This window comes from Nicotiana tabacum, chromosome 4, assembly GCF_000715075.1.
Source record: "Nicotiana tabacum cultivar K326 chromosome 4, ASM71507v2, whole genome shotgun sequence".
NCBI lineage: Eukaryota > Viridiplantae > Streptophyta > Magnoliopsida > Solanales > Solanaceae > Nicotiana > Nicotiana tabacum.
This window is the reverse complement of record NC_134083.1, coordinates 76,331,314-76,355,492: the sequence shown is the minus strand read 5'-3', so window position 1 is coordinate 76,355,492 and position 24,179 is coordinate 76,331,314. Positions and strand designations below refer to the sequence as shown.

At 36.8% G+C, this 24,179-nt stretch overlaps 1 protein-coding gene and 1 pseudogene across 1 annotated transcript; one reads left to right on the top strand and one right to left on the bottom strand.

Moving 5' to 3' along the window:
- Positions 1–3,181: 3,181 nt before the first annotated feature.
- LOC107765446 (14 kDa proline-rich protein DC2.15-like) lies at positions 3,182–3,967 on the bottom strand (annotated as a pseudogene).
- A 10,462-nt stretch (positions 3,968–14,429) lies between these two features.
- Positions 14,430–15,216, top strand: LOC107791778 (14 kDa proline-rich protein DC2.15). Its single transcript, XM_016613914.2, has one exon. The coding sequence runs from the start codon at positions 14,509–14,511 to the stop codon at positions 14,983–14,985; it is 477 nt and encodes a 158-aa protein (XP_016469400.1). The 5' UTR covers positions 14,430–14,508; the 3' UTR covers positions 14,986–15,216.
- The last annotated feature ends 8,963 nt before the right edge of the window (positions 15,217–24,179 follow it).

The window sequence follows — 24,179 nt, the reverse complement described above, 5'->3', positions numbered from 1 at the left end:
AGTTATGAAAATATAGCATGGCTATAAAAGAGATAACGGTTTCAATTAAGGCACATATGAATCAAGTAACGATAATAGTGGATCATGAAGCAATTTATTCTAATTAAGCAGGTAGGTGTGAATCTATTAATTAAGATATATAATCCTAACAAGAACAACTGCATATTCAATGAATACAAGGACCTAAGAACCCTAAAAGGCCAACTTTCCACAAATACGTCCGTGCACGCACTCGTTACCTCGTGTATACAGACTTCAATCAACATAGAAGACTCGAATCCTAAGGGGAAGTCGCCCACACAAGGTTAGGCAAGATACTTACCTCGAACCAAGCTCAAACAATCGGTCACAACGCCTTTCCACGAATATCCAGCTCCGAATGGCCCAAATCTAACCAAACACAATTGCATAACATGAATACAACAATAATAGACTTATCTAATCAATGAAATCAATATTTTAGTAAAAATTCTAAAATTCGCCCTAAAAAGTCGACCCGGGCTCACGTCTCGAAATCGGGTAAAAGTCACAAAATACGAACACCCATTTTTCCAAAATTTTCAATCCAAACCCGAAATTTAATGAAGAAAACAATTATAGATTAATGAAATACAACCAAGAGCGAGTTGGAAATCGCTACCCCAAAGCTCTCTCTGAAAATCCCTTGAAAAATCGCTAATTCCCCAGTTCCTAAGTCCAGAAATGAAGAAATGAATCAAACCCTCGATTTGCCCCATTTTCTGTCAGTTAAACCGCATCTGCGGACCTGCCTTCGCACATGCGTCACCGCACCTGTAGAATTCCCATCGTAGGTGCGGATTCCATTCAAAACTTAGCGTCCGCTTCTACGATCCAAGGGCCGCACCTGCGTGTGCGCACCTGCGGACCCATGTCCGCTCCTGCAATTGCTCCATCGCATATGCGGGCATCACAGATGCGGAATTTACCTCGCACCTGCGACCACTGGCACTCCTCCATTTTTTCGCTACTGCGCTTGCCTCTCCGCACGTGCGCTCTCGCACGTGCGCTCTCGCACCTGCGATCTCATTATCGCAGGTGCGAAAATACCAGAAGCCTGAAGACTTAGCAGTAACACAAATCAAACTTTTAATCTATTAAGCACCCGAAACTCACCCGAGGCTCCCGGAACCTCAACCAAACATACCAACCAATCCTAAAACACCATACGAACTTAGTCGAGCCCTCAAATCACATCAACTAACGATGAAACTACGCATCGCACCATGAATCGAAGTTATAAATTTCAAATCTTTCAACTTCTAAAACCCGTTCCGAAACCTATCAAATCAACCCGGAATGACGTCAAATTTTGCAGGCAAGTCCCAAATAACATAACGGAGCTGTTCCAACTCTCGGAATTGCATTCCAACCCCGATATCAAAAAGTCCACTTCCGGTCCAAATCTCCAAAAATTTAACTTTTGCCATTTCAAACCTAAATGAGCTACAGACCTCGGATTTACAGTCCGGACACGCTCCTAAGTCCAAAATCACCCAACGGAGCTAATGGAACCGACAGAACTCAATTCCGGAGTCGTCTTCACATAGTTCCGACTACAGTCACAATCCTAAGACTTAAGCTTCCGTTTTAGGGACTAAGTGTCCCAAGTCACTCCGAAACAACCGGTAACCAAATTCAACCGCGCACGCAAGTCAATACACATAATATGAAGCTGCTCAGGGCCTTATGCCGCCGAACGAGACTTAAATTCTCAAAATGACCGGCTGGGTCGTTACATCCTTAGTATAACAGAGATTACTCCAAGAAGCCCAATGGTATTTCTTCTTTCCCTCATTGAAACCCCAGTAGAAATCTGATAGATATTTCTCCATCTGATCCAAATAGCTTTTGGTGGGGCAACGGGAGCAAGAAGATGCATAGTTTGAGATTGAAGAATCTGTTAGATGAAGACTGTTTTTCCCCCATAGGATAGTAGATTACCTTGCCATCCACCTGCCTTTTTTAGGACTGTGGTAGTTATATCCGTGAAGTGACAAATCTTTTTCCTCCCGACATATATAGGACAACCTAAATATGTAAAAAGAAAGTTTTTGTGTTTGAACCCAGTATTCTTATTCATTCTGTTCCTGATGTCGCTATCAGTATGAGGTGCTGTGATGAAGCATGTTTTATCAATATTGATCTTTTATCCAGATACAAGCTCATATCTTCTCAGCCGCCTCATGGTGATTTTCAAAGATCTCTTATCCCGGGAATAAAAAATTATCACATCATCTGCATAGGCCAAGTGATTGATCTGAGGGCCCTGAGAAGGCATATTAAACCCTACATACTTATATTCTACAAGTAGAGTCTATTGAGCACAATTGAAAGGATCTCAGCCGCAATGACAAAGAGAGCTGGAGATAGTGGATCTCCCTGATTAAGACTCTTGTAGAGTGAAAAGTCAGTAAGGTTTAGGTAGAGAACTTTAATATGTATGGGCATGATTTAAGAGCTTTGTTGATATTTCACAGTCCTCAATTAAAGAATCCTGATCCAACTTTTAGGATCAAATTCCATCAAGAACCAGGCTAAATCTGAATTTATTTTATCATACGAGGATTTGGAGTAAAACCAACCAAAATTTTGTTTGGTTCTAAAAGATAGAGCTCGTGATCGCACCATCCTTTTCCTCTCTCTCTTTATTTTCTCTCATCTTTTGTGAGCATAGGAGTAGAACTTGAAGTTGTTATAATCAATCGAATAAAGTAGCTAGAATACTGTTGTTCAAACTTGAAATTTTGGGAATTTTGTCATTCAAGTCAGCTGACAATCGACATATATAGCCTACAGTGTCTAGACACCGTCCATTTTTTCTTAAGTTTCGAAATTTCCCATTTGATACAATAAAAAGTATAGTATTATGCGTTTCTTTAGCAACATTGTCGTACAAAAAACTAACAAAAATTACAAAGATGATTTATAGGGACGTAATTTTGTCACAAAATAATTTGCACACTTTACTTGTCACCAGGGGTTTGCGGACAAATTTCTTATAAGTCTTGAGAGATCCAGTTAATTTATCAAGAAAAATTCTCTCTTTATCATTTTCTTTACTTTTTAGCGTTCCCTTTTTTTTTCTTTTTTTTTCATCATTCATAACCAACCTGCATAGTCTTAAGACCATAGACAATTCCAACAAAATCCACAAATATGCTTATGAAACAGAAATTGATAGTACATATATTAATAAACCTCCAAAGTACATATATAAAATCAATTGTGCTTTACGATCCTGCTATTTCATTTTGCAAGTTCGCTTATTTAGAACTGGTAGCATAACACAATTGACAAAGTGATCATAAACAAAAAATTCATGCAAACGCCAAAATGACTAACGTAACAAAGGCAGAACGAGGATTAATAAAATTAATCGGGTACTTCGGCTTAGCAAGTGAAGCCAGTAGGAGGATTCCTTCCACAGTTGTTGAGAACAATGCTAAGAGAGAGGCACGTTGAGATTTATTCCCAACACATTTGCTCTTATGGCTGTGCACAAGCAAACTGCCGCCTCTAGATCCGCCAGCCCCGCGATCAAGCTGCAGCATGGCAAAGTTGGTGGAGAACCCACTATCGCACCCACCAATCCACCAACTAAATTTGCACATACCCCCAACTTCAGAGCATCTCTCGGGCACCTGCCTTGTCCATTGCCACCTCCGCCACCACTGCCCGAACCACCTCCGTTGCCGGAGCTGCCACCATTGCCCGAGCCACCAGAGTTACCACCATTGCCACCACCATTACCGGTGCTAGGAGGATTATAATGACAAGAGCCACAATCAATTCCACTGACTATGACAAAGAAAAGGAGACTCAATGAGAGGAAAAGGGTAACTGAGGCTCTTGTTTTGGAAGCCATGATATAAGGAATCTAAGGAGGCAGAATTTCCTCCCTACACAAATTGTAAAGAGAAGTAATTGCAAAGATGAGATGGTTGAATTGTCTGGTACTAATGTAGGCTATTTATACTGCTAGGAGGATGAATAATTTACTAACAATTCCTCTTAAGCTTAGGAAGAAATATTAAACTAGTAACGCGCGTGCGGTGCATGGTGTTGAAAAAAAGTTTGTCATAGAAGGAAATTTTGACTCTGAGCCAAATTATCAGATTACAGCTCCTCCACTAGTTTCATAGCTACAAAGCTAGGGAATCTTCTACTACATACAGTACTGATGACCCTGATTTTGAATCTGCATGACATGTATTTTAAGCCATGCCTGATGCCCCCTTTCCTGTTTCCAACTACTTAACAAATTATATTAACCGATCCTCATCCCCATATCTCTTTACATTGATAGACTAGATCCAAAATTAGGGATGGCAATGGGGCAGTGTAGGTTTGGGAGTTTGCGGTTGCGGGGCGGGTTCAATTTTTAAATAAAAAAATCACGAGGGGCGAGGATTTAATTTTTAATGATTTGTATTTCTTCGTGGAACATTAAGGGTGGAATTGGGATAAAAACTATTTTTCTAAAACACATACATAAATTGAGATTTTGCATTTCGAACAGTTCATTGTTTTCCTTTTCTTTTCTTCTCTTTTTCAAATTGTTTTTCTAATTGGTGAAGTAGTTCTTCGTTTAAGAATATATACAGTGCCTAATGCTGCATTATGTTAATTAATTTCAGGTGATTAAGCTTTTCAAGGAGGAGGAAGAGGAATAAAAATAAAGTTTCAATGTTTTATTTCAAATCATGTATTAGTAGATGATTTGCTATTAATTATCCTTTATGTTGAAAGTCTCTAGGTTATGTTTTTGGTCTTCCTTGTGTTTCAGCGATAACTTGGTATATCTGTCAAAATCTTAGTATTAATAATAAGTATATTATAATACATAAAATCTCTCATCTAGCAGTATCCTTTAAAAAGTGAGCTTTACAAAGAACTCCTACGGGTTTCGAGATGCAAATTTAAGTGGCAATTTAAGATGTTGTGTAGATGTTTGTGATGTTTTTATATAATGCAACTACTCCCAAAAAAATCAATTTAAAAAAAAGAGAGATTTATTTTTAAAAAACATCGGCGGGGCGGGTGTGGGTGAACGTGGGTAGAGTGTGGGGCGGGTGGATGCGGATTTAAATCTTATGCGGGGCTGGGCGGGGCGGGGCGGGTTCAGACAGAACCAGCCCCGCACCCGCACCGCCTCACACCGCCTGCCATTCCTGTCCAAAATACACACTTCAAACAAGAATTTCTAAGGATTTATTGGGTCAAATGGTTTTGTGGTATTTATGGTCTTGTTCTTAGTTTTATGACTCTGTCTCTTTTTATTTAGAGATAAGAGATTTACTTTTACACGTAAGAGATTTAAAAATGACACTTTCTTGAATAGGCCTATTTCCCCCGATTTTTATTAAAGATTACTCCAGTTTTCTTCTCTTGAACCAACTTGATAAACTTTATTATCGCTCACCGAAGAATCCAATTGCAAGTGACAAATCTTGTTTATTCTTCTTTTGATCTCCTTGTCCTCTAATCTTCTCTTCAAGTAAAAGTTGATAGGTCTAGTTGAATCCATTCATATAAATTGCATCAGCCATTAATTACCTTTAATGTCTCACGTTTATAACCACGTAAATAAATATCGAGAACATCTTTAAAATCAAAAATTCTAAAAATTTTATTTCTGAAATTCCGTATGAAACATTGTCATATAAAATAAAAAAGAGAGAGAATCATTTAGGGGGAAAAAAAAGTTTTACGGACTAACTCGATGACTCTTTTAATGCCGTCGTCATTCAATAAGATTGCATAAATTACGTACTAGCTTATAGTCTTTATTCATTAACCCAAACAACGTGAAGCTGTTCTAATAAGTGGTTCGTTCTTGAAACTTTTACGAATTCTCCTTGAAGTCACTTGACAAATCGAGATGGCCTACTGCCACCGGATGGCGAGATATCCTCCTATTTTAAGTTTTAAGAATTTCTCCATTGATACATAAAAATTACACCTTTCTTTAGAAGCCTCATCGTACAATTAACTAGCAAACAATCCCAAGGATTATATTTAGGGAAATAAGGTTGTCACAAAAAAAAAAAAAAGATCGCACACTTTAATATTACTAGTGTCACGACCCAAAATCTACTATAGATTGTGATGGCGCCTAACGTCGCCGTCAGGCAAGCCAACGGTAATTTACTAATTCAATTACCCATATTTATTACCTTTGAAATCATAATTTTCATTAACTAATTAGTATAAAATAGGATTTACAGAGTGAAACAATGATCATTATGTGAACTACCGTACTAAGCATCCAGTAGGAACCCCCAAAACCCAGTGTCACAAGTGCATGAGCATCAACTAAGAAAAATATGATAAATGCAACATCTGTCTAGAATACAAATTAGACAAGAGTATATAAATTACTTTGATGGAGACTCTGTAGCTGCGGATTTGTAACATGGAGTGCAACTCACCGTAAGTCCCCGCGATAGCTGCACCTCTGCGCCCAAAAGATCACTAGACATGCGTGTACCTGCACAAAAATGTGCAGCAAGTGTAGTATGAGTACGTAAACAACGTGTACCCAGTAAGTATCAAGTCTAATCTCGAAGAAGTAGTGACGAGAGGTCGACTTTGACACTCACTATGGGTCAATAATATTAAAATAGAAATATTTAAATAAATATATTTGTGTGAATAACAATAATCTTTTTAACAAGGGGAGATAAATAATTTTTTCAAATTCAATAATTTTCAATTTAATCATTTGTCTTCACAAACTACATTAGAATGTCAAGGCATCATGTAATTATTATTATTAAGCACGATTTATGTTTAGTTCGTTCGGTCCGATCCAGAGTGCCGTGTACACTGCCGAGGGACGTGCGACACGATCCATATATGCATCTATACTGCGGAGGTGTTCGGCCCGCTTCACAAGAAAGGAAAATATTTTCTTATGAACCTACGGAATGAGAAATTATTATAAGGCTAACACATAAGGATGTACAATTTTTATTAACGGTCAAGTAATTTGCACAAAATTCAAATATGTGAAATTTCGGTCTTTTACTATTTTCTCTAATAATTTTTAATATAATTCCAGTACTTTAATTAATAAAGGATGCAATTATTATAAGTAATTCATGATTTGAGTCCTAAACTATTCGAACATAGTATAATTTAGTAGTTACGCACGGACTCTCGTCATCTCGTGTGTACGGAGCCCCCACAAATAGTAACAATTATTAATTTAAATCATTTATGGGGTAAATTCCCTCTTACAAGGTTAGACAAGAGACTTACCTTGCTCTGAAGCTCCATAGCCGGCTCCAACACCACTCTAACACCTCAAATCGTTGCTTCTCGATCCAAAACTATACAAACAAGGTGCAAACCAATCAAAATGTGTTATAATACCCATAATTAATCAATTTAAACTATTTCCAACTCCGCTCGAAAAGTTGATAAAATTAACCCTCGGGCCCACATGTCCGGATTCCGAATATTTTTGAAGATAAACTTTACCCATAACATCACGAACTCAAATATATGATTTATTCGTGGTCAAAATCCAAAAAATACCAATTTTTAGGTTTTTCTTCAAAATCCTAAATTTTTACAAATTTTCATGCTTGAATCCATATAAAATCCTTGTATTTAACTCACAATAGGTGGGGATAACTTACTTTGCCATTGATGATGAAAACCTGCACTTGAAGCTCTTCAAGAATCGTCCCAAACCAAGAGAGAATGAAATAAATGAGCCAAATCCCGTCTTAAAAATAACTCACTGCCCAGCTCCGCCCTTCGCACCTACGGTTCTTTTGCCACTTCTGCGGAGGATTACTCGCAGGTGCGGCTCTCCCCCAAGGCCAACTCCTTCGCTTCTACGTTCTTTCACCGCAGGTGCGCATCTGCTTTTGCGGAAAAATCTTCCGCACCTGCGGACTCCCAATCCCTCACTCCCTTTTTGCTTCTGCGACCACTAGGCCGCTTCTGCGGGCTCGCACCTGTGGCCCTTTTCACGCAGGTGTGATCGCACCAGATGCCCAACTGCTTCAGCTCTTCCTCCAAATCCAAATTCGATCTGTTGACCATGTGGAATCCACCCGAGGCCCTCGTGACCCCAACTAATTATACCAACATGACCCAAAATGCAATATGAACTTAGTCGAGCCTTCGAATCACATCAAACAATGCTAAAATTATGAATTGCACCCCAATTCAAGCTTAATGGAATGAACTTCAAACTTCTACATCCGATGCCAAAACCTATCCAATCACGTCCGATTGACCTCGAATTTTGTACACAAGTCACATTTGACATTACGGACCTATTCCAACTCCCGAAATCGAAATCCGACCCCGATATCAAAATGTCCAATCCCGGTCAAATTTTCTAAAAATCTTCAAATTCCCAACTTTCACCAATTGACGCCGAAACGACCTACGGAATTTCAAATAACCGTCCGGACACGCTCATAAGACCAAAATCACCATACGAAATTATTTTCATGATCGGAATCCCGAACGGACATCGATAACATCAAAATCCACTTCAACCCAAACTTAGGAAATTATTAAACCTTGAAAATGCAAACCTTCCGTAATAAGCGCCGAAATACTCCCGGTCTACCTGATACTCGACCCGAACATACGTCCAAATTCGAAATCATCATACAAACCTATTGGAATCTTCAAATCTCGATTCCGAGGTCGTTTACTCAAAAGTTCAAGTTTGGTCAGCTCTTCCAACTTAAAACTTCCAAAGGAAAGATATTAAACTATTGCGTGTCAACATCTTGTTTTTTTCTTCTTTTGATCTCTTCGTCCTATAATCTTCTCTTCAAGTAACAGAGCCAGAGGCGGATGCAGTGTATAAATAACAGGTTTAATTAATTGAAACCATAACTTTCGATACAAAGTAAAAATTTATATATATAAATTCGTTATAATTAAAAAAATAGTAGATATGCACTTATAACTTTAAAACTATAATGAGTTCAATACTAAAATCTTAAAAACTGAACCCATAAAATTTAAATCTTGAATCTGACTTTTAACGGTACTCATCTAGACGACTTCATCAGCACCATCTTCATAATCATTCTTCACAATTGAGCGTATGGTCAAAAGATATTAATTTCTTTTTTTTACACAATTTTTTACTTGAATATCCAGTAACTTTAATAAGGAATTTGGATTATTTACATTTGTTTGTCCGTAGTCCAGACTAATGATTACGGCTTCCAGTGGGAATGGAATGATCTCCAATATTAATCCTATTCCGCTTCTTTTATTTTGGTTTACTTTACGTATATAAGTGCAGCTTTCGCAACCGATTCAAACCGTTCATACTTTATTTTCTCAATGAAGACAAACCTTATGCTAAAAGTGTTCATGCTAAATAAATCTAACACCACAACTTGATAAATTAGAAAAATTCTCTTTCTGATTTATATGCGGTACTGCATAAAAAGTATATGCCATTTGAAAAACAGTACTAATAAAACAAATTATGGAGTTGAATTCATGTGGTACTTGATCTGAGTAACAAATTGTCAATCTTAGTACTGATGGCGATTTCAGCATGCATCAGACATGTCAACTGGGGAATGTTCATTCAGTATTATTGGCGAACCCGCACTAATTGTCAAACAAGTGGAAACTTGCAAAGGAGTCATATATCACTTGTCAAATTAGGCATCTGTCCAAATGAATACCCTTCTTAATCTTGTACTCCATTTTGAAACTTACAAAAATGAAGAGAGAAAAAAGGCACTTATAAGTTGTTTCCAGTCCTTGGAAAATGAAAAAAAAAGAAGAAAAACAAGACAGATAGAGCGGTTTTTATCACAATTAGGAAAATCAAATGTTCTCAATTTGCTGCAAACCGGACGCATAAAACAAAAACTACTAAATAGAAGTGGAATTGGTTGTTGCTGCCAAATGCACACGCAAGTATACGCGGCCGTCAAATAATAAAGTGACTAGAAGTCGGATGCCGAATCCTTGAGAACTTGTTATCAGTTATTGACTAAATTAGACTATCCTAATTATCTAAACAAGAATTAAACTTAAAAGTGTTTGGCTCTAAATTAATTAAATGGAAAACAAATAGTAAACTCTGAACAAAGGAATTAAAAGCAGATTTTTATGTATCAATGTGATAAAAACGACATAGGGTTATGGGCTTATTGGTATCGGGTTATCGGGTAATGGTTGGTGAACGTATTGAGATTTTATAATTAACGGCTAAACGGTTTGGAAGCGAATTACTCAATTTTCTTATCGGATAAACCGTTAACCCGTTAAATTTTTTTATATTACACTTTTACCCCTATGTATATAAAATACTATTGGATTGGTTCGTGTCACGGACTACTGTGTATATGTGATCCTCTGTTTAGTAATGCACTGTATGTGTACTATCCTTTTACAAGTGATTGCAAAGAGCTGTCTATAACAGTAGAATTTCAAGTGCAAGAATTGGTCTTTGGATTTGGTTTTCATCCTATTACCAAAGAGTACAAGGTGATCAAGATAATATATTATGCCAGTTTTATCATGATGACCCTTGGCTCTGTCCAAATTCGACTTCAGAAGTTCAAGTGTTTATTCTTAGCTATGCAACCAAAAGAACTAGGGTTCAATTTTTTTTAATTTGATTTAGCCAATAAACCTTCTTTTAAGCTATGGATTAAAGGAACAAATGTAGTTGAATGGAACAGTAGGCGGGTTACACGTCTCGATAACCACCCGATAATCGTTAATCCGATACTATTCCGTCCGTTGTCTTATTGGATTGCTAGCGGATTACTACATTTATAATTCGATAACCGATAAGCAGAACCGTTAAGCGAAATGATCCGCCCGATAAGGACCCCTAATGGACTATCTAACAATCCTATTGTATTTTTCACTTGAATTAACTACTTAATTTATCTGGTTTATTCTTTGACTGGGTTAATATTGCTCAAAAGGGTATGTCGAGTTCTTATTCGTCTATTCAAGCTAACCTAATGCATATATGTGTATAGAGTTAGAATCAACAAGAATGCATTCATAATTCATGTGCAATAACCAAGAAAAATAATTAGCATATGTCTATCCTAACCGCAAATATATTCCCTGATGCCCAGGTTCAAGAACTTGCTCTAGTACCCAATCTTATGTGCAATACAGAATTCCCACTGTCGAGTTTAAATCCTAGATTTGTAAATAGTATTTAATTGATGATCAAATAATTAAATAATTAAGTTCATGATTGAATAAATAAACAAATACGAAAAATCAAGAAATCAAAATCAATATTCGAATAACAATAATCATGAAAGAATCACAACCCTAGAACATGACGTTTAGCTCCACATAGACATGATAGTTAAATAACGAATAATCCAAAGAAACATAAAAGTTACAAATTTTGGCGGAAGAAAGATAAAATCCAATGAACTCCGGCCTTCACGGTGGCTAGTTCCTTGCTCTCCAAAAATATGTTCAACCCCTTTCGTAGACATGTTTAGAGGATATGCTATTAAGTTTTTTGTCGTCTTACGGTAGATGACCCGAGTCATAGTAAAAACATCAAAAAATTATATTTGTTGTTTTCTTCGTTTTTCACATATAAATTTATGTTAAGTCGAAGAAATAAATTTATCATTCCACTACACTCGATTCAAGAACTCGAGAATGAACTAATGCCATGTTCATGTATCTCGATTGAAATCCCCGTAAATAGAATTTTCCTTCGAAATAGTATTCTTACTTATTTCGATGATCCTCGATACGGAAGAAAGAGTTTTAAAAATAGCTGGCCATGTCTGTGTCACTTTCTTACGTCAGGAGAAAGGGGGATCAAAGAACTATGGGGCCGATACGCGAAGGATCAAATCATTTACTCCGTATATTGGATTGGCAGTTAAGGAAAAAAATTGATATTAAAATATTATGATATATTTGTGATTATAAAATCATGTCATGAAGTTTAGATGGTAAGTTAATTTATTTTTAAATATAAAAGATTATTAAAATAGACTACAAAGGAGAGAGAGTTATATAAAATGAAAAGGGAAGACTATTAACATGTATGATACTTTCCATCTCGCATTCAATAAAGAAAAATATTTCATTCCTTTTAAAGCAATCTAAAAAGAAAAATGTTTCACATAAAATATGAGACAAATGAAACATATATTAGCTTTATTCCAGCACGTTTGTTCTTATGGGAAAGTTGGAGGACTCCAAGTTATGGTAATGCATGGGTTGTGTGGTGTTGAAAATGTTAAAGGAATATTTAACATAGATTATTTAGTACCCTAATTAGTTGCTTACCTTTTAGCCTCCACCAGAAATTCCCGTGATCCAAGGCATCTCTGCAGAATGTTTGAACCAGTGTTATTTTTTAAAAAACTTCCCACGCCTTTGAACAATTATAGTACAGAATTCTCAATAATCAGAGCATGGGTGGTAAAAAGTTTACCCTTATACAGATATAAGACAAATTAGAAACAGAGAAATGAAGTTAGATGCCTCCTAAAATCACAGGATGTGGTTGTTGCGTGAATATAATTGAGGTCAGTACTCCTGCAGGTCATGTGGAGTATTAGTTTAGTAGTCATATCAAAATTAAGGTATTGACAACACTATTCTCTAACCTAAATCATTTTCTTTTTTGCTTGGCTTGAAGATTTGAAGTTTAAGATATTCTGAAGTCGGATTATAGGCATGTGAAATTTTTATTCGGCGGGACTTGAAGTTGGAAGATTATTTAAAGTCAGAAGATGTGCAAGTGGTTTGATAATTATGACCCTCCAATTATGTATGTTCATTGCACACGTGATATGAGTAGGGTCGTTCGGTACGCGGACTAAATTATTCCGAGATTATAGTCCTTGGATTATAATTCCGGGACTAATTTATACCATATGAGAGATGTGATAAAATAATTCCACATTGATAGGATAAGATGAGATATCCTGGATTAAGTCTGAGATTGAATTTATACCTTGTTTGGTTGGCGGTATAAATTTATCCCAGGATAAATTTATACCTTTAACCAAACACAGTATAAATTTAATCTCACATCTTATCCCAGCTTATCTCTCGTACCAAACGTCCCCCTAAGAAGCTAGGACTATGAAATATTACGTAAATGTTCAAGCTATATAGTTATTACAAATTCTACGGATGTTAAATTTAATTTTAGAAGTCGATATGGTAGATTATATTTTGCATTAATTGGTTTAGTATAAATATCAAGTGTATGATTAAGTTATTTCTTATCTAATGATGGCCTTTAGATTCCCAACTTGATATGAGAGTCGAAGATGGTAATGGACGCATAAGCCAAAAATCTCTCTCAGTAACAAGATTGACAATTCGTCATTAGACCACATGAAATCAATGGCAAAATTTGTCTCGTTATTGCTTTTTTATTTTTCAAACACAGCATAAACGTTTTTTAGTCAGTACTTCAAATAAATCAAGCTGCAATGTTTGATTTATTTACCATGAACTTTCGTAATCAAGTTGCAATGTTTGATTTGTTTAACATGAAGTTTCGTAGCATAAGATATTTGTCTTCATCGAGAAAATAATGTATGAACGGTTTACATGGGTTGCGGAAGCTACGCTTATGTAAAACTAAACGAAAGAAGGGAACTGAGCAATATTGAAGATCAAAGGAGTTCATTCCCATTAGCTAGACGCAGTATTCATTACCCTGCACTTAAGAAAAACACATTCAAATCCAGTCCTTAAAGTAACTAATAGAGAAGAGAGAAATCAGAAATGAACGTAGTAACTATAGGAGTTACAATATATATATATATATATATATATATATATATATATATATATATTGCAGAGGATGAGCAAAAGCTTGTGCATTCCAAATTTTAGTCCTATTAAATTATTAGATTCTAAATAAATAATTTAAAATATCTAATAAATTTATTACGACAAATATAAGGTTTAAAGCAAATTTATTGACTCAGCCCGTTCCCCATAAGGAGTTCGGAACCAAAGGCTATCATCGAGTGAACTATATCTTTTTTGTGTTGGTTGACCTAAGTCGCACCCTTTCTGCTGGGGTAGCGCTCGCCTCTAAATCGTATGTGGGACGACTTTTTGCCTCATGCAGCTCAAGGCGAAGACCAGTAAAATTTAGAAGAGATGAGGAAACCTAGTAGCTGTCAGCCGAGGCCGAACCCATAATTTATACACTATAATAGAAGGTTCCCTAGTTACCTAGGTGAAAGAGGAGCTGTAAACAACAAAAGCAGTAAATCATCTAAGAGTTAAGAGTTGGTATCAATGACAAACTTTTTTTTCAACACCATGCACCGCACGCGCGTTACTACTTTAATATTTCTTCCTAAGCTTAAGAGGGATTGTTAGTAAATTATCCATCCTCCTAGCAGTATAAATAGCCTACATTAGTACCAGACATACCATCTCATCTTTGCAATTACTTCTCTTTACAATTTTTGTAGGGAGGAAATTCTGCCTTAGATTCCTTATATCATGGCTTCCAAAACAAGAGCCTCAGTTGCCCTTTTCCTCTCCTTGAATCTCCTTTTCTTTGTCATAGTCAGTGGAACTGATTGTGGCTCTTGTCATCATAATCCTCCTAGCACCGGTAATGGTGGCGGCAATGGAGGTAACACTGGTGGCTCGGGCAATGGTGGCAGCTCCGGCAACGGAGGTGGTTCGGGCAATGGCGGCGGAGGTGGCAATGGACAAGGCAGGTGCCCGAGAGATGCTCTGAAGTTGGGGGTATGTGCAAATTTAGTTGGTGGATTGGTGGGTGCGATAGTGGGTTCTCCACCAACTTTGCCATGCTGCAGCTTGATCGCGGGGCTGGCGGATCTAGAGGCGGCAGTTTGCTTGTGCACAGCCATAAGAGCAAATGTGTTGGGAATAAATCTGAATGTGCCACTCTCACTTAGCCTTGTTCTCAACAACTGTGGAAGGAATCCTCCTACTGGCTTCACTTGCTAAGCCGAAGTACCCGATTAATATTATTAATCCTCATTCTGCTTTTGTTATGTCAGTCATTTTGGCGTTTGCATGAATTTTGTTTATGATCACTTTGTCACTTGTGTTATGCTAACGGTTCTAAATAAGCGAACTTGCAAAATAAAATAGCAGGATCGTAAAGCCCAATTGATTTTATATATGTACTTTGGAGGTTTATTAATATATCTACTATCAATTTCTGTTTCATAAGCATATTTGTGGATTTTGTTTGACTTGTCTATGGTCTTAAGATGGTTGGCCATGAGAACTATTTGTCCGCAGATCTCTTGTGATAATTAAAATGTGCAATTATTTTTTGACAGTTCCAGTTGAATTGTAAAATTATTATTTCAATTTTTTAAATTATATTTTTACCTTCAGGAAAAGATATATTTTGTTACTGGGAAATTAATTATTTCAATTAAAAGTTTAAATGGTTACTGATAATATATTTATTTATTTAATTCATATATATTGTACTTATATAATTAATTTAATTATATTAGTCCATAATATTTTATTAGACTAATATATTTAAAATAGTCTAAATTATTTTATTGAATTTGAACATAATAAATTTTGTATGCCTACAATTAGCACTGAATTCATTGCTCCTATAATTATGTGTTCAGAATTTGAACCTAATGTTTTTTACATGTATATTTATACCAAGTGTAAAATATTATATGTTGAATCCATTCGTGGCATATTGCATCCGCCACCATATACATTTAATGACATACTTTAAAAGCATATTTAAAACAAGAAGTTGTAAAAGATTTTATACTTAAAGTCTATACCCAATTAAACATTATCATATAAAATAATGAAAAGGTAAGAGTAACAATTTTGGGGAAATAAAAAAAGTTCCGCTAACAAACTCGATGACTTCCTTTTAATGTCGTCATTCACTATGATTGCAGAAATTACGTACAGTAGCATGTAGCTACCGAAGAAATATTTATTCATTAACCCATACAACTTGAAGTTGTTTCAATCAATCAAATAAAGTAGCTAGCAGGATGTGATTGTTGTTCAAACTTGAAACTTTTGCAAATTCTCCTTGAAGCCACTTGACAAATCGAGATAGCTTGCTTCAAACATCCTCCATTTTTTTGAGTTTCAGAATTTCTCAACTGATACCATAAAAATTGTACATTTCTTTAGAAGAATCGACGTACAAATAATTACTACAAAACAATCACAAAGATGACATTTAGGGAAGTAATTAATTTTTCCAAAATATTACAACTGCACGCTATTATTATCTCTGGGGATTTAGTGACATTTATTTTTCTGATCACTAGTCTTGAGCGTTCCTAAGTTATTTAGAAAAATTTCTCTCTTTACCATTTTCTTCTTTATATTGTATTTTATTTTTCACTTTTTTCCTAGTGAATAATTCGGCTAGCCAGCAGTAGTCAAACGGAAGTCAAGCAAGATGCTTATTAATTTTTTTTTAATTAAGCCAATCACCCAGGCTTTCACCTCCCGAGGTCTTGGGGGTTTGGCAAGACCTCTATCATGTCTATTCCAACAAAAAAGTACATAGGAGGGGGACATGGACCTGACCTCCCTTCTCATCACAAGACTAATCGAAGTGAGTCTCCTAAAAAACATGAGGGGTTACAACTATATACATCCCACTCATTTTCAGCAACCTAAATGAATCAACTTACAAAAAAATTAGTTTTGTCATATCTAGTTCTAAAACTAGGTAGTTGCCACTTATCTAGTTGAAAAGGTCCTTTTACATTTCCTGGTAGTTGACGGAAATGATAAAAGAAAGTACTATCGCCACTTGTAGCAGCATTTTTGGCGAGCATGTAGGCTACTTGATTTGCCTCTCTGTAGCAGTGAGCAATATTGATATCTGCTTGCGTTAAGGTATGTCCAATATCTTCAATAAGATTCTTGAGTTTAAGATTTTTGGTGTTGCCTTGTATCAACATGTTGTAAATGATCTGTGAGTCTATCTCCAAGTCGATGTTGTTGTATCCTTGGTGGACAGACCACTGGATTTCCATTTTAGCAGCCATGGCCTCGGCAGTATTGTTGGTCTTACACTGGACCGATAGTGAGAATGCCATAATTATGTTTCCTTGTTCGTCCCTGACAACTCCCCCATTCCAGCTTTTCCCATCTCCTTGAAATAACTCCCATCTGTATTCACTTTGATCCTTCCAGGAGGTGATTTCTGCCAAGTAATCTATTGCACTATAGGTGTTGGCCTCCATAGTTCCATTTTTTCACATAACCTTGGCCATGTCTCAGTACAATTGAGTATGGGGAATGCCATTGTTAAAGCCGCGTGGATGGTCCAGTTAATGTGCACTTCCATAGTCCTAACCAGGAATTTTTTCTACTCTCTGTACCTACATGAGCTCCAGCTTCTCCATATTTCCCAGCATATAACTAGTGGGGTTGCCCGAAGTATGAACTTGTGAATGTTGTTCTTTGATGTTGCATGCCACCAGTTTTTAAAAATCCTCTTGATGCTTTTCATGCTTGATACCCAAGGGGGCTCCAAAATCTTTCCATAGATGTTGAGAAGCTTCACCTTCTATGAAGACGTGTTGCATTGAGTCTTCTTTTGGATTGTGACAACACCTACATCTGGAAAAAATATGATTACCAAATTGAGAAATAACTTCATCGAAAGGAAGCTTACCGAGGTATAGTCTCCAAGCCAAGAAAGAGATTTTGAAGGGGATGCAATTGAGCCACATATTGTGTAGAGCTGCATTCTTCTGTTTCCTACTCCTTATGGTATGCCAGGCACTTTTGTTTGTGTATTGACCATCTGCTGAGGTATCCCATATGGCATAATCTTCTTTTCTCTGATCTCCAATCTCTTTTGCACTGATGTGGCTAGCGGTATGCTCATCGAGAGTGTTGATCAGCTTTTCCATGTTCCAGTTACCTTCGTGAATGAATTACCTCACTTTGATGGTTTTACTCAATCTGTCGTTTGGGAAGAGCTTGGCTAAGGCCCCTTTTTTCTGACCAATTGTCCCACCAAAAACTGCTATTACCTTTATTAATTTTTCAAATCAGGTTCTCTTCCACCTTGTCTCTAATTTGCGTCATATGTTTCTAAGCAGGTGAGTTATCTGATACCCACTTTTTAGCCACAGGATGAGATCTGATACAATATTTAGCTCTGAGGTAGGTTGCCCACAAAGTGTTTTGAGTTTTAAATCTCCACCATCTCTTCGTGGCTAAGGTGTCACGATCCAAAATCCGTTAAAGGTCATGATGGCACCAGACACCACTGTCAGGCAAGCCAACACTAAATAGTTAATTAAATTCTCATTTTAATATTTTTGAAATCGTAAATTTACTTCAATTTATCTAGTAAAAGATGAATCTACAGAATAATAATAATAATGTTTTTCAATTTCAATACTGTACATCCCATAATTATCCAGAACCCGATTTCACAAGTGCATGAGCATTTTCTAGAAATTTAAAATAAAATACAATAACTGTCCGGAATATAAATTTGGACAGGAAAGAAAATATAATACTCTGAAGGAGACTCTGCTGACTGCGAGTCGTACATAAGATGCAGCTCAATTAAGTCCCCGTAATAATCGCGCATCTGCGCCCACAAGGCCACTAGTCATATATATACCTACAAAACGTGCAGCAAGTGTAGTATGAGTGCGTAAATCAACGCGTGCCCAGTAAGTATCCCGCCTAACCTTGAAGAAGTAGTGACAAGGGGTCGACTTCGACACTTACTGTGGCCATCAATAATATAATTAGTCGTGAATTTATTAAAAACGACAGTAAACTCAAGAAAATCATGAATCAAGTAAACAATTCCTTTGTTAATGAGAGGTTTTCAAATTCACATTTCATCATTTATTAATTTATCTCAGACCAGGGAGGATATATTATTATTTATAAATTTCAAGGCAAGCAATACAAGCATGCGCAAATCATGCCGAGGTCGTAATCCAACAAATATTTAAACTGTGCACTGCCAGGGGGTCGAATGGCGCGAACCATAGATGCATTTATTTAATCTGCCGAGGCGAACGACCCGCTCCCATGGGAGTAGTAGGAAGTACCCTGCTCGCGAATCATACGTGCGACGCGGTCAAACATAAATTTAAGGAATCACCCCGCTCGCGGATCATACTTGCGACGCGGTCAAATATAAATTTAATATTAAAATCATATCTCTTTATTGATTCTTTTCAAAAAATAAGGGAATTTCAGCTTGTAACTTTTTAAGAAAATTACCCCGTTCGCGAAACATACATTCGACGCGGTTACATATAGATTTCTTCAGCTATTATATTATTACTCAATTCTTTTTGAAATCTTGAAGTTCAAATGAAACCTTTTAAATCTTAAGTTCTTCAATTTCAACTCATTTCAAAACATTTAATAAGCAGACTCAATCCCGCTCCCTCTCAAGGCAAACCATAAACATAAATCAATAACAATATCAACAAGGCATGATTTGATCCTAAAACTACCCGGACGTAGGCATAGCTAGTAGCTACGTACAGACTCTCGTTACCTCGTACGTACGCAACCCCCACAAATAGAAGCACACAATAGTTTAGTTCACCTATGGGGGTTAATTCCCACTTACAAGGTTAGAAAGGAGACTTACCTCGTTTCGTAGTTCCATAACCGGCTTTCGAGCCCTTTAAACAACTCGAATCGATGCACAACGCCCCAAAACCCATTATGATTGATGAAGTTGGCATTCCAATGTGCTCCAAAATTGTCTCCCATAGGCGAAAAATGAAATTAGATAGAGCCAAACCCTCGCTTTAAAGGAGACACTGCCCAACCCCGACTTCCGCACCTGCGGCCTATTCGTCGCATCTGCGGTCTCGCAGGTACGGCCAAAACCTCGCACCTGTGCATCACCTCTTCCTAGCTCGACTCCGCACCTGCGCCTTCCCTTCTGCATATGCGACTTCGCAGGTGCGGACATACTCTCGCACCTGCGCTCCCAGATTCTTCTCTCACTCTCGCATCTGCGACGCACCTCCGCATCTGTGACCTTACAGGTGCGGACAATCCTTCGCACCTGCGGTCACTGCCCAGCTTCGCCCAAACTGTACCTGCGACCACTGGCTCGCACATGCGACCTCGCACCTGCGGCCCTTATCGCGCAGGTGTGATCACACCAGATATCAGCTACCTCATCTTTTCTTACAATTCCAAATTCGATCTGTTAACCACCCGGAATCTACCCGAGACCCTCCGGACCTCAACCAATTATACCAACACATCCCAAAACACATTACGAACTTAGTCGAGCCTTTAAATCATATCAAACAACGTCGAATTCATGAATCGCACCCCATTTCAAGCTTAGTGAACTTTAAAATTTTAAATTTCTACATTTGATGCCGGAACCTATCAAATCACGTCCTATTGATCTCAAATTTTGCACACAAGTCACATTTGACATTACGGACCTACTCCAACTTTCAGAATCAAGTTCCGACCCCGATATCAAAAAGTCCACTCCCGGTCAAACTTCTCAAAATTATCCAAACTATCAACTTTCGCCAAATGACCCCAAAATGACCTATGGACCTCTAAATCCACTTCCGGTCACGCACCCAATACCGAAATCACTATACGGAGCTATCCCCAGACTCGGAATTCCAAACGGATATCGATAACATTGAAATGCACTTCAACACAAATTTATGAAATTCTTCCAAAATGCTAACTTCCACGATAGGCGCCGAAACACTCACGGGGTATCCAAAACCCGATCCGAACATACGCCCAAGTCCGAAATCATCGTACGAACCTGCTGGAACCTTCAAATCGCGATTCCGAGGCCGTTTACTCAAAAATCCAAATCTTAGTCAATTCTTTCAACTTAAAGCTTTCGAAATGAGAATTTTTCTTTTCATATCAACTCTGAACTTCCGAAATTTTAATTCCGACCACGCGTACAAGTCATAATACCTGAAGTGAAGCTGCTCATGGCCTCAAACTGCCGAACGACGCGCTAGAGCTCAAAATAACCGATCGGGTCATTACATAAGGTATTGCTAATATCCTCCATCGACCTAATGCCAATGCCACCCTTATCTTTTGGAAGGCACAAGTTCCTCCAAGCACTCCAATGATACCTCTTTTTTTCTGCTGAAGTGCCCCAAAAGAACCTAGCCAATTATTTTTCAATCAAGTTAAGGGTGCCCATTGGAGGGCTCACAGCTGAGAGAGTGTAAATAGGAAGGGATTTGAGGACACTTTTAATTAGGACCCTTCTGCCACCACAAGTAAGCAACCTACCTTGCCATCCGTTCAATCTTTTAGCCACTTTTGTCACTATCGGGTCAAAGTGAGAGTTTTTTCCTGCCCACATACAAGGAGCAGCCAAGATAGTTAAAGGAAAATTCTTTTGCCATGAAACCAGTAGCTCTTCTCATTCTTTTAATTCTTTGTGCTCTAGATTTACGATCTGTGAGAAAGAAACTTTTGTCTTCGTTAACCTTTTGCCCAGAAGCTCTTTCATAGTTGCTAATTTGTTGCATAATCAATCTCACTGACTTGTTATTGTCAGAACTAAATATCACAATATCATCTGCCACTACAAGAAAAGTGCCATTTATATGGGGATTCTTTTAGGGATTATAATGTAAAATTCGCAGGTAAAATATTTACCTGGAGATTTTGCAAGTAAACAGTAATCCGCAGGAATAAAGGTCGTGGGTAACTATTACTTGCGAATTTCAAATTCCCCAGGTACGTCACCTGGGGATATATTGGCCACAGGTACATTACCTAAGAATGTTAAATTCCTATATAAGTTACTTGCGGATTTTTTCCGCAAGAAATACCAAAAAATCGTAAGTAAATTTTGGTAAACATTTGTGAAAGAAAGGAGTTTACCTGGTGATTTTCATGGGCAAATATTCGCATGTAATTTCGCAGCAAAACCTCTAAGTAAATTTACAAAAAATATTCACTAAACATTTCATGGAAAAAGGAAATTTTGTGGGAATTTGATGGGATAATTTCGCAGGAGAATTCCTTACAAAATTCCCACGTACTGTATATTTGAAGGTAAATTTCTAACAAAAGATTTATCCGCTTCAAGACACTTCCCCATGAAAATCCACAAGTAACTTGTACATTTTTCAAAAGAAAATTTATTAGTATTTGGTCTCAAATTATATTCCACACAATTCAATATACATGATATTCATCCTCTATTTTTTTCAAACAAACAACTCTGCACAAATCTGCAGTAATACATAGCCACAATATGATTTATAAATTAATAAATAATAATGTATAATTCCTAAATAAAAAAAATTAAAAGTCTAAATTGTAAATCTTTAATAGTACTACCAAGTATCTCAATCCTGATCATAGCCATCTACCAAGTTGTTGTTATCATCATTATCACTGTGAGAATCTTGATTGTCTTCCGAGAAGATGATGGTTGTGCATTTGAAGATGATGCCGGGCAGCCCACATGCTTTATCAGTGCTGCTAATTTCTCATTTGTGTCACCTAACTCTTTCCTCATTTTTTTGTTTTGGCGCATCATCTCTTCATTTTTGCGTTGTGCTTCTTCCAACTGATTATATAACTCTATATTTAACGCATGAACTTGGGCACTAATCTGATCATCAACTTCTTCTGACACATAAGATGTTGTTTGCTTAGGTACTTTTACAGATCGGCCCAAAGAGCCAAGACCTGCAACTCTTCTTTTTTTCTCTCCACCAACTAATAGTACCCAAATATCCATATTACTTAATTGAGATAGCCCGCTAGTTGAATTAGTTTCTCCATCAACAGATGCACTTTGGGAAGCAAATAATTCTTCTTTCTTTTTTTCAAAATTATTCTGCACAAAAGCATTGAAATAGATATTAGTGATTTTATCCATAGAAATAACATACTAACCCTTACGTCATTGAGGCATCCAATTCCTGCTGTTCATTAGCCGCATGCGTTAAGCCCCCTTTGGGTATTTAGAAAATTTCGTTGTTTAAAGAACTATTTCTGTTTGTAGTCTTATAATTATCTGGCTGAATAGCTGATAGCTTTATTGTATTATGCTTAAGGTTAAAATATTTTTTCACCTTACAAAAGATGATTAAGGGATTTATGTGTTGAATGGTTTAATAACTGTCACTTTGCAGCAAGGTGGATAGGAAAAGTGCATGGGTTCACAATTCTCATACTCCTCGGGCTCCTAAGCAACAAGGAATAAGAAACTGTCAATCACAAGCTTTAATTTGATAAAGCTAGTAGGTCCAATTTAGAAAGATTAATATTACTCTTGTTTATTATCACTACAATAAAATAATGGCTACTTGGCCACTCCTTTTTCTTCTCTCCTTTTTTGTCTTTTATGTTTTTTGTAATGGTCTAATTTAAAGATCTACCTAGGCCCTAGTAAGGCATAATTACATAGAGCAAGCTTGTGCATAAGTTTGTTGGACTATTAAATTCTCTCCTCTTCTTGAAACAACCAATTATACATCAACTTAATAGAGTAATGGCAGTTAAATAATTTTAATACATATATGTTGTAGAAGAAAGACTTACATAAGCATCTTCAGCTTTCTCATTTATCCAATTTTTCTCTTTCTCCTTTTAATGAGTGCAAAAATAAAATTTTGAAAATGAAGCATCTTTTCCAGTAGCTTCCTTCTGTAATTAAAGAGATACGTGTATTCTACCAACATTTATATGATCTATTTTCTAGAAAGAAAAATGTAAAAAAGATCTATATATTACCAATCTCTTCCAAATCACACGATGTGGTATACAACCACATGTATGAACAGAGGCACCTGCATTTGCATCGCGATTCTTTTTGTTTTGTTCCGACTTTAACTTAAATTGAGGAAACTCCCAATGCTCCTTCATCTCTTTGAATACTGCATCACCCATCTAATTTGGCTTCACAGAAAAATCCTTTCTAACATCTTGGAAAAATTGGGTCATTCTTGAAGATGCCATTTTCTCAAAATTGCATCGTATAGCATCATTATAGTGAGGGAGCCATCTAAATCTTTTATGTAGTATTTTATAACACAACATATATCTAAATAAAATCTGAATCAGTCTTATAAACTTACACACCAACATTCTAACATGAATCGTATTATAAACATCCTTACCTTGAATTCTTCAAACCATATATCCCGAGTATGTTG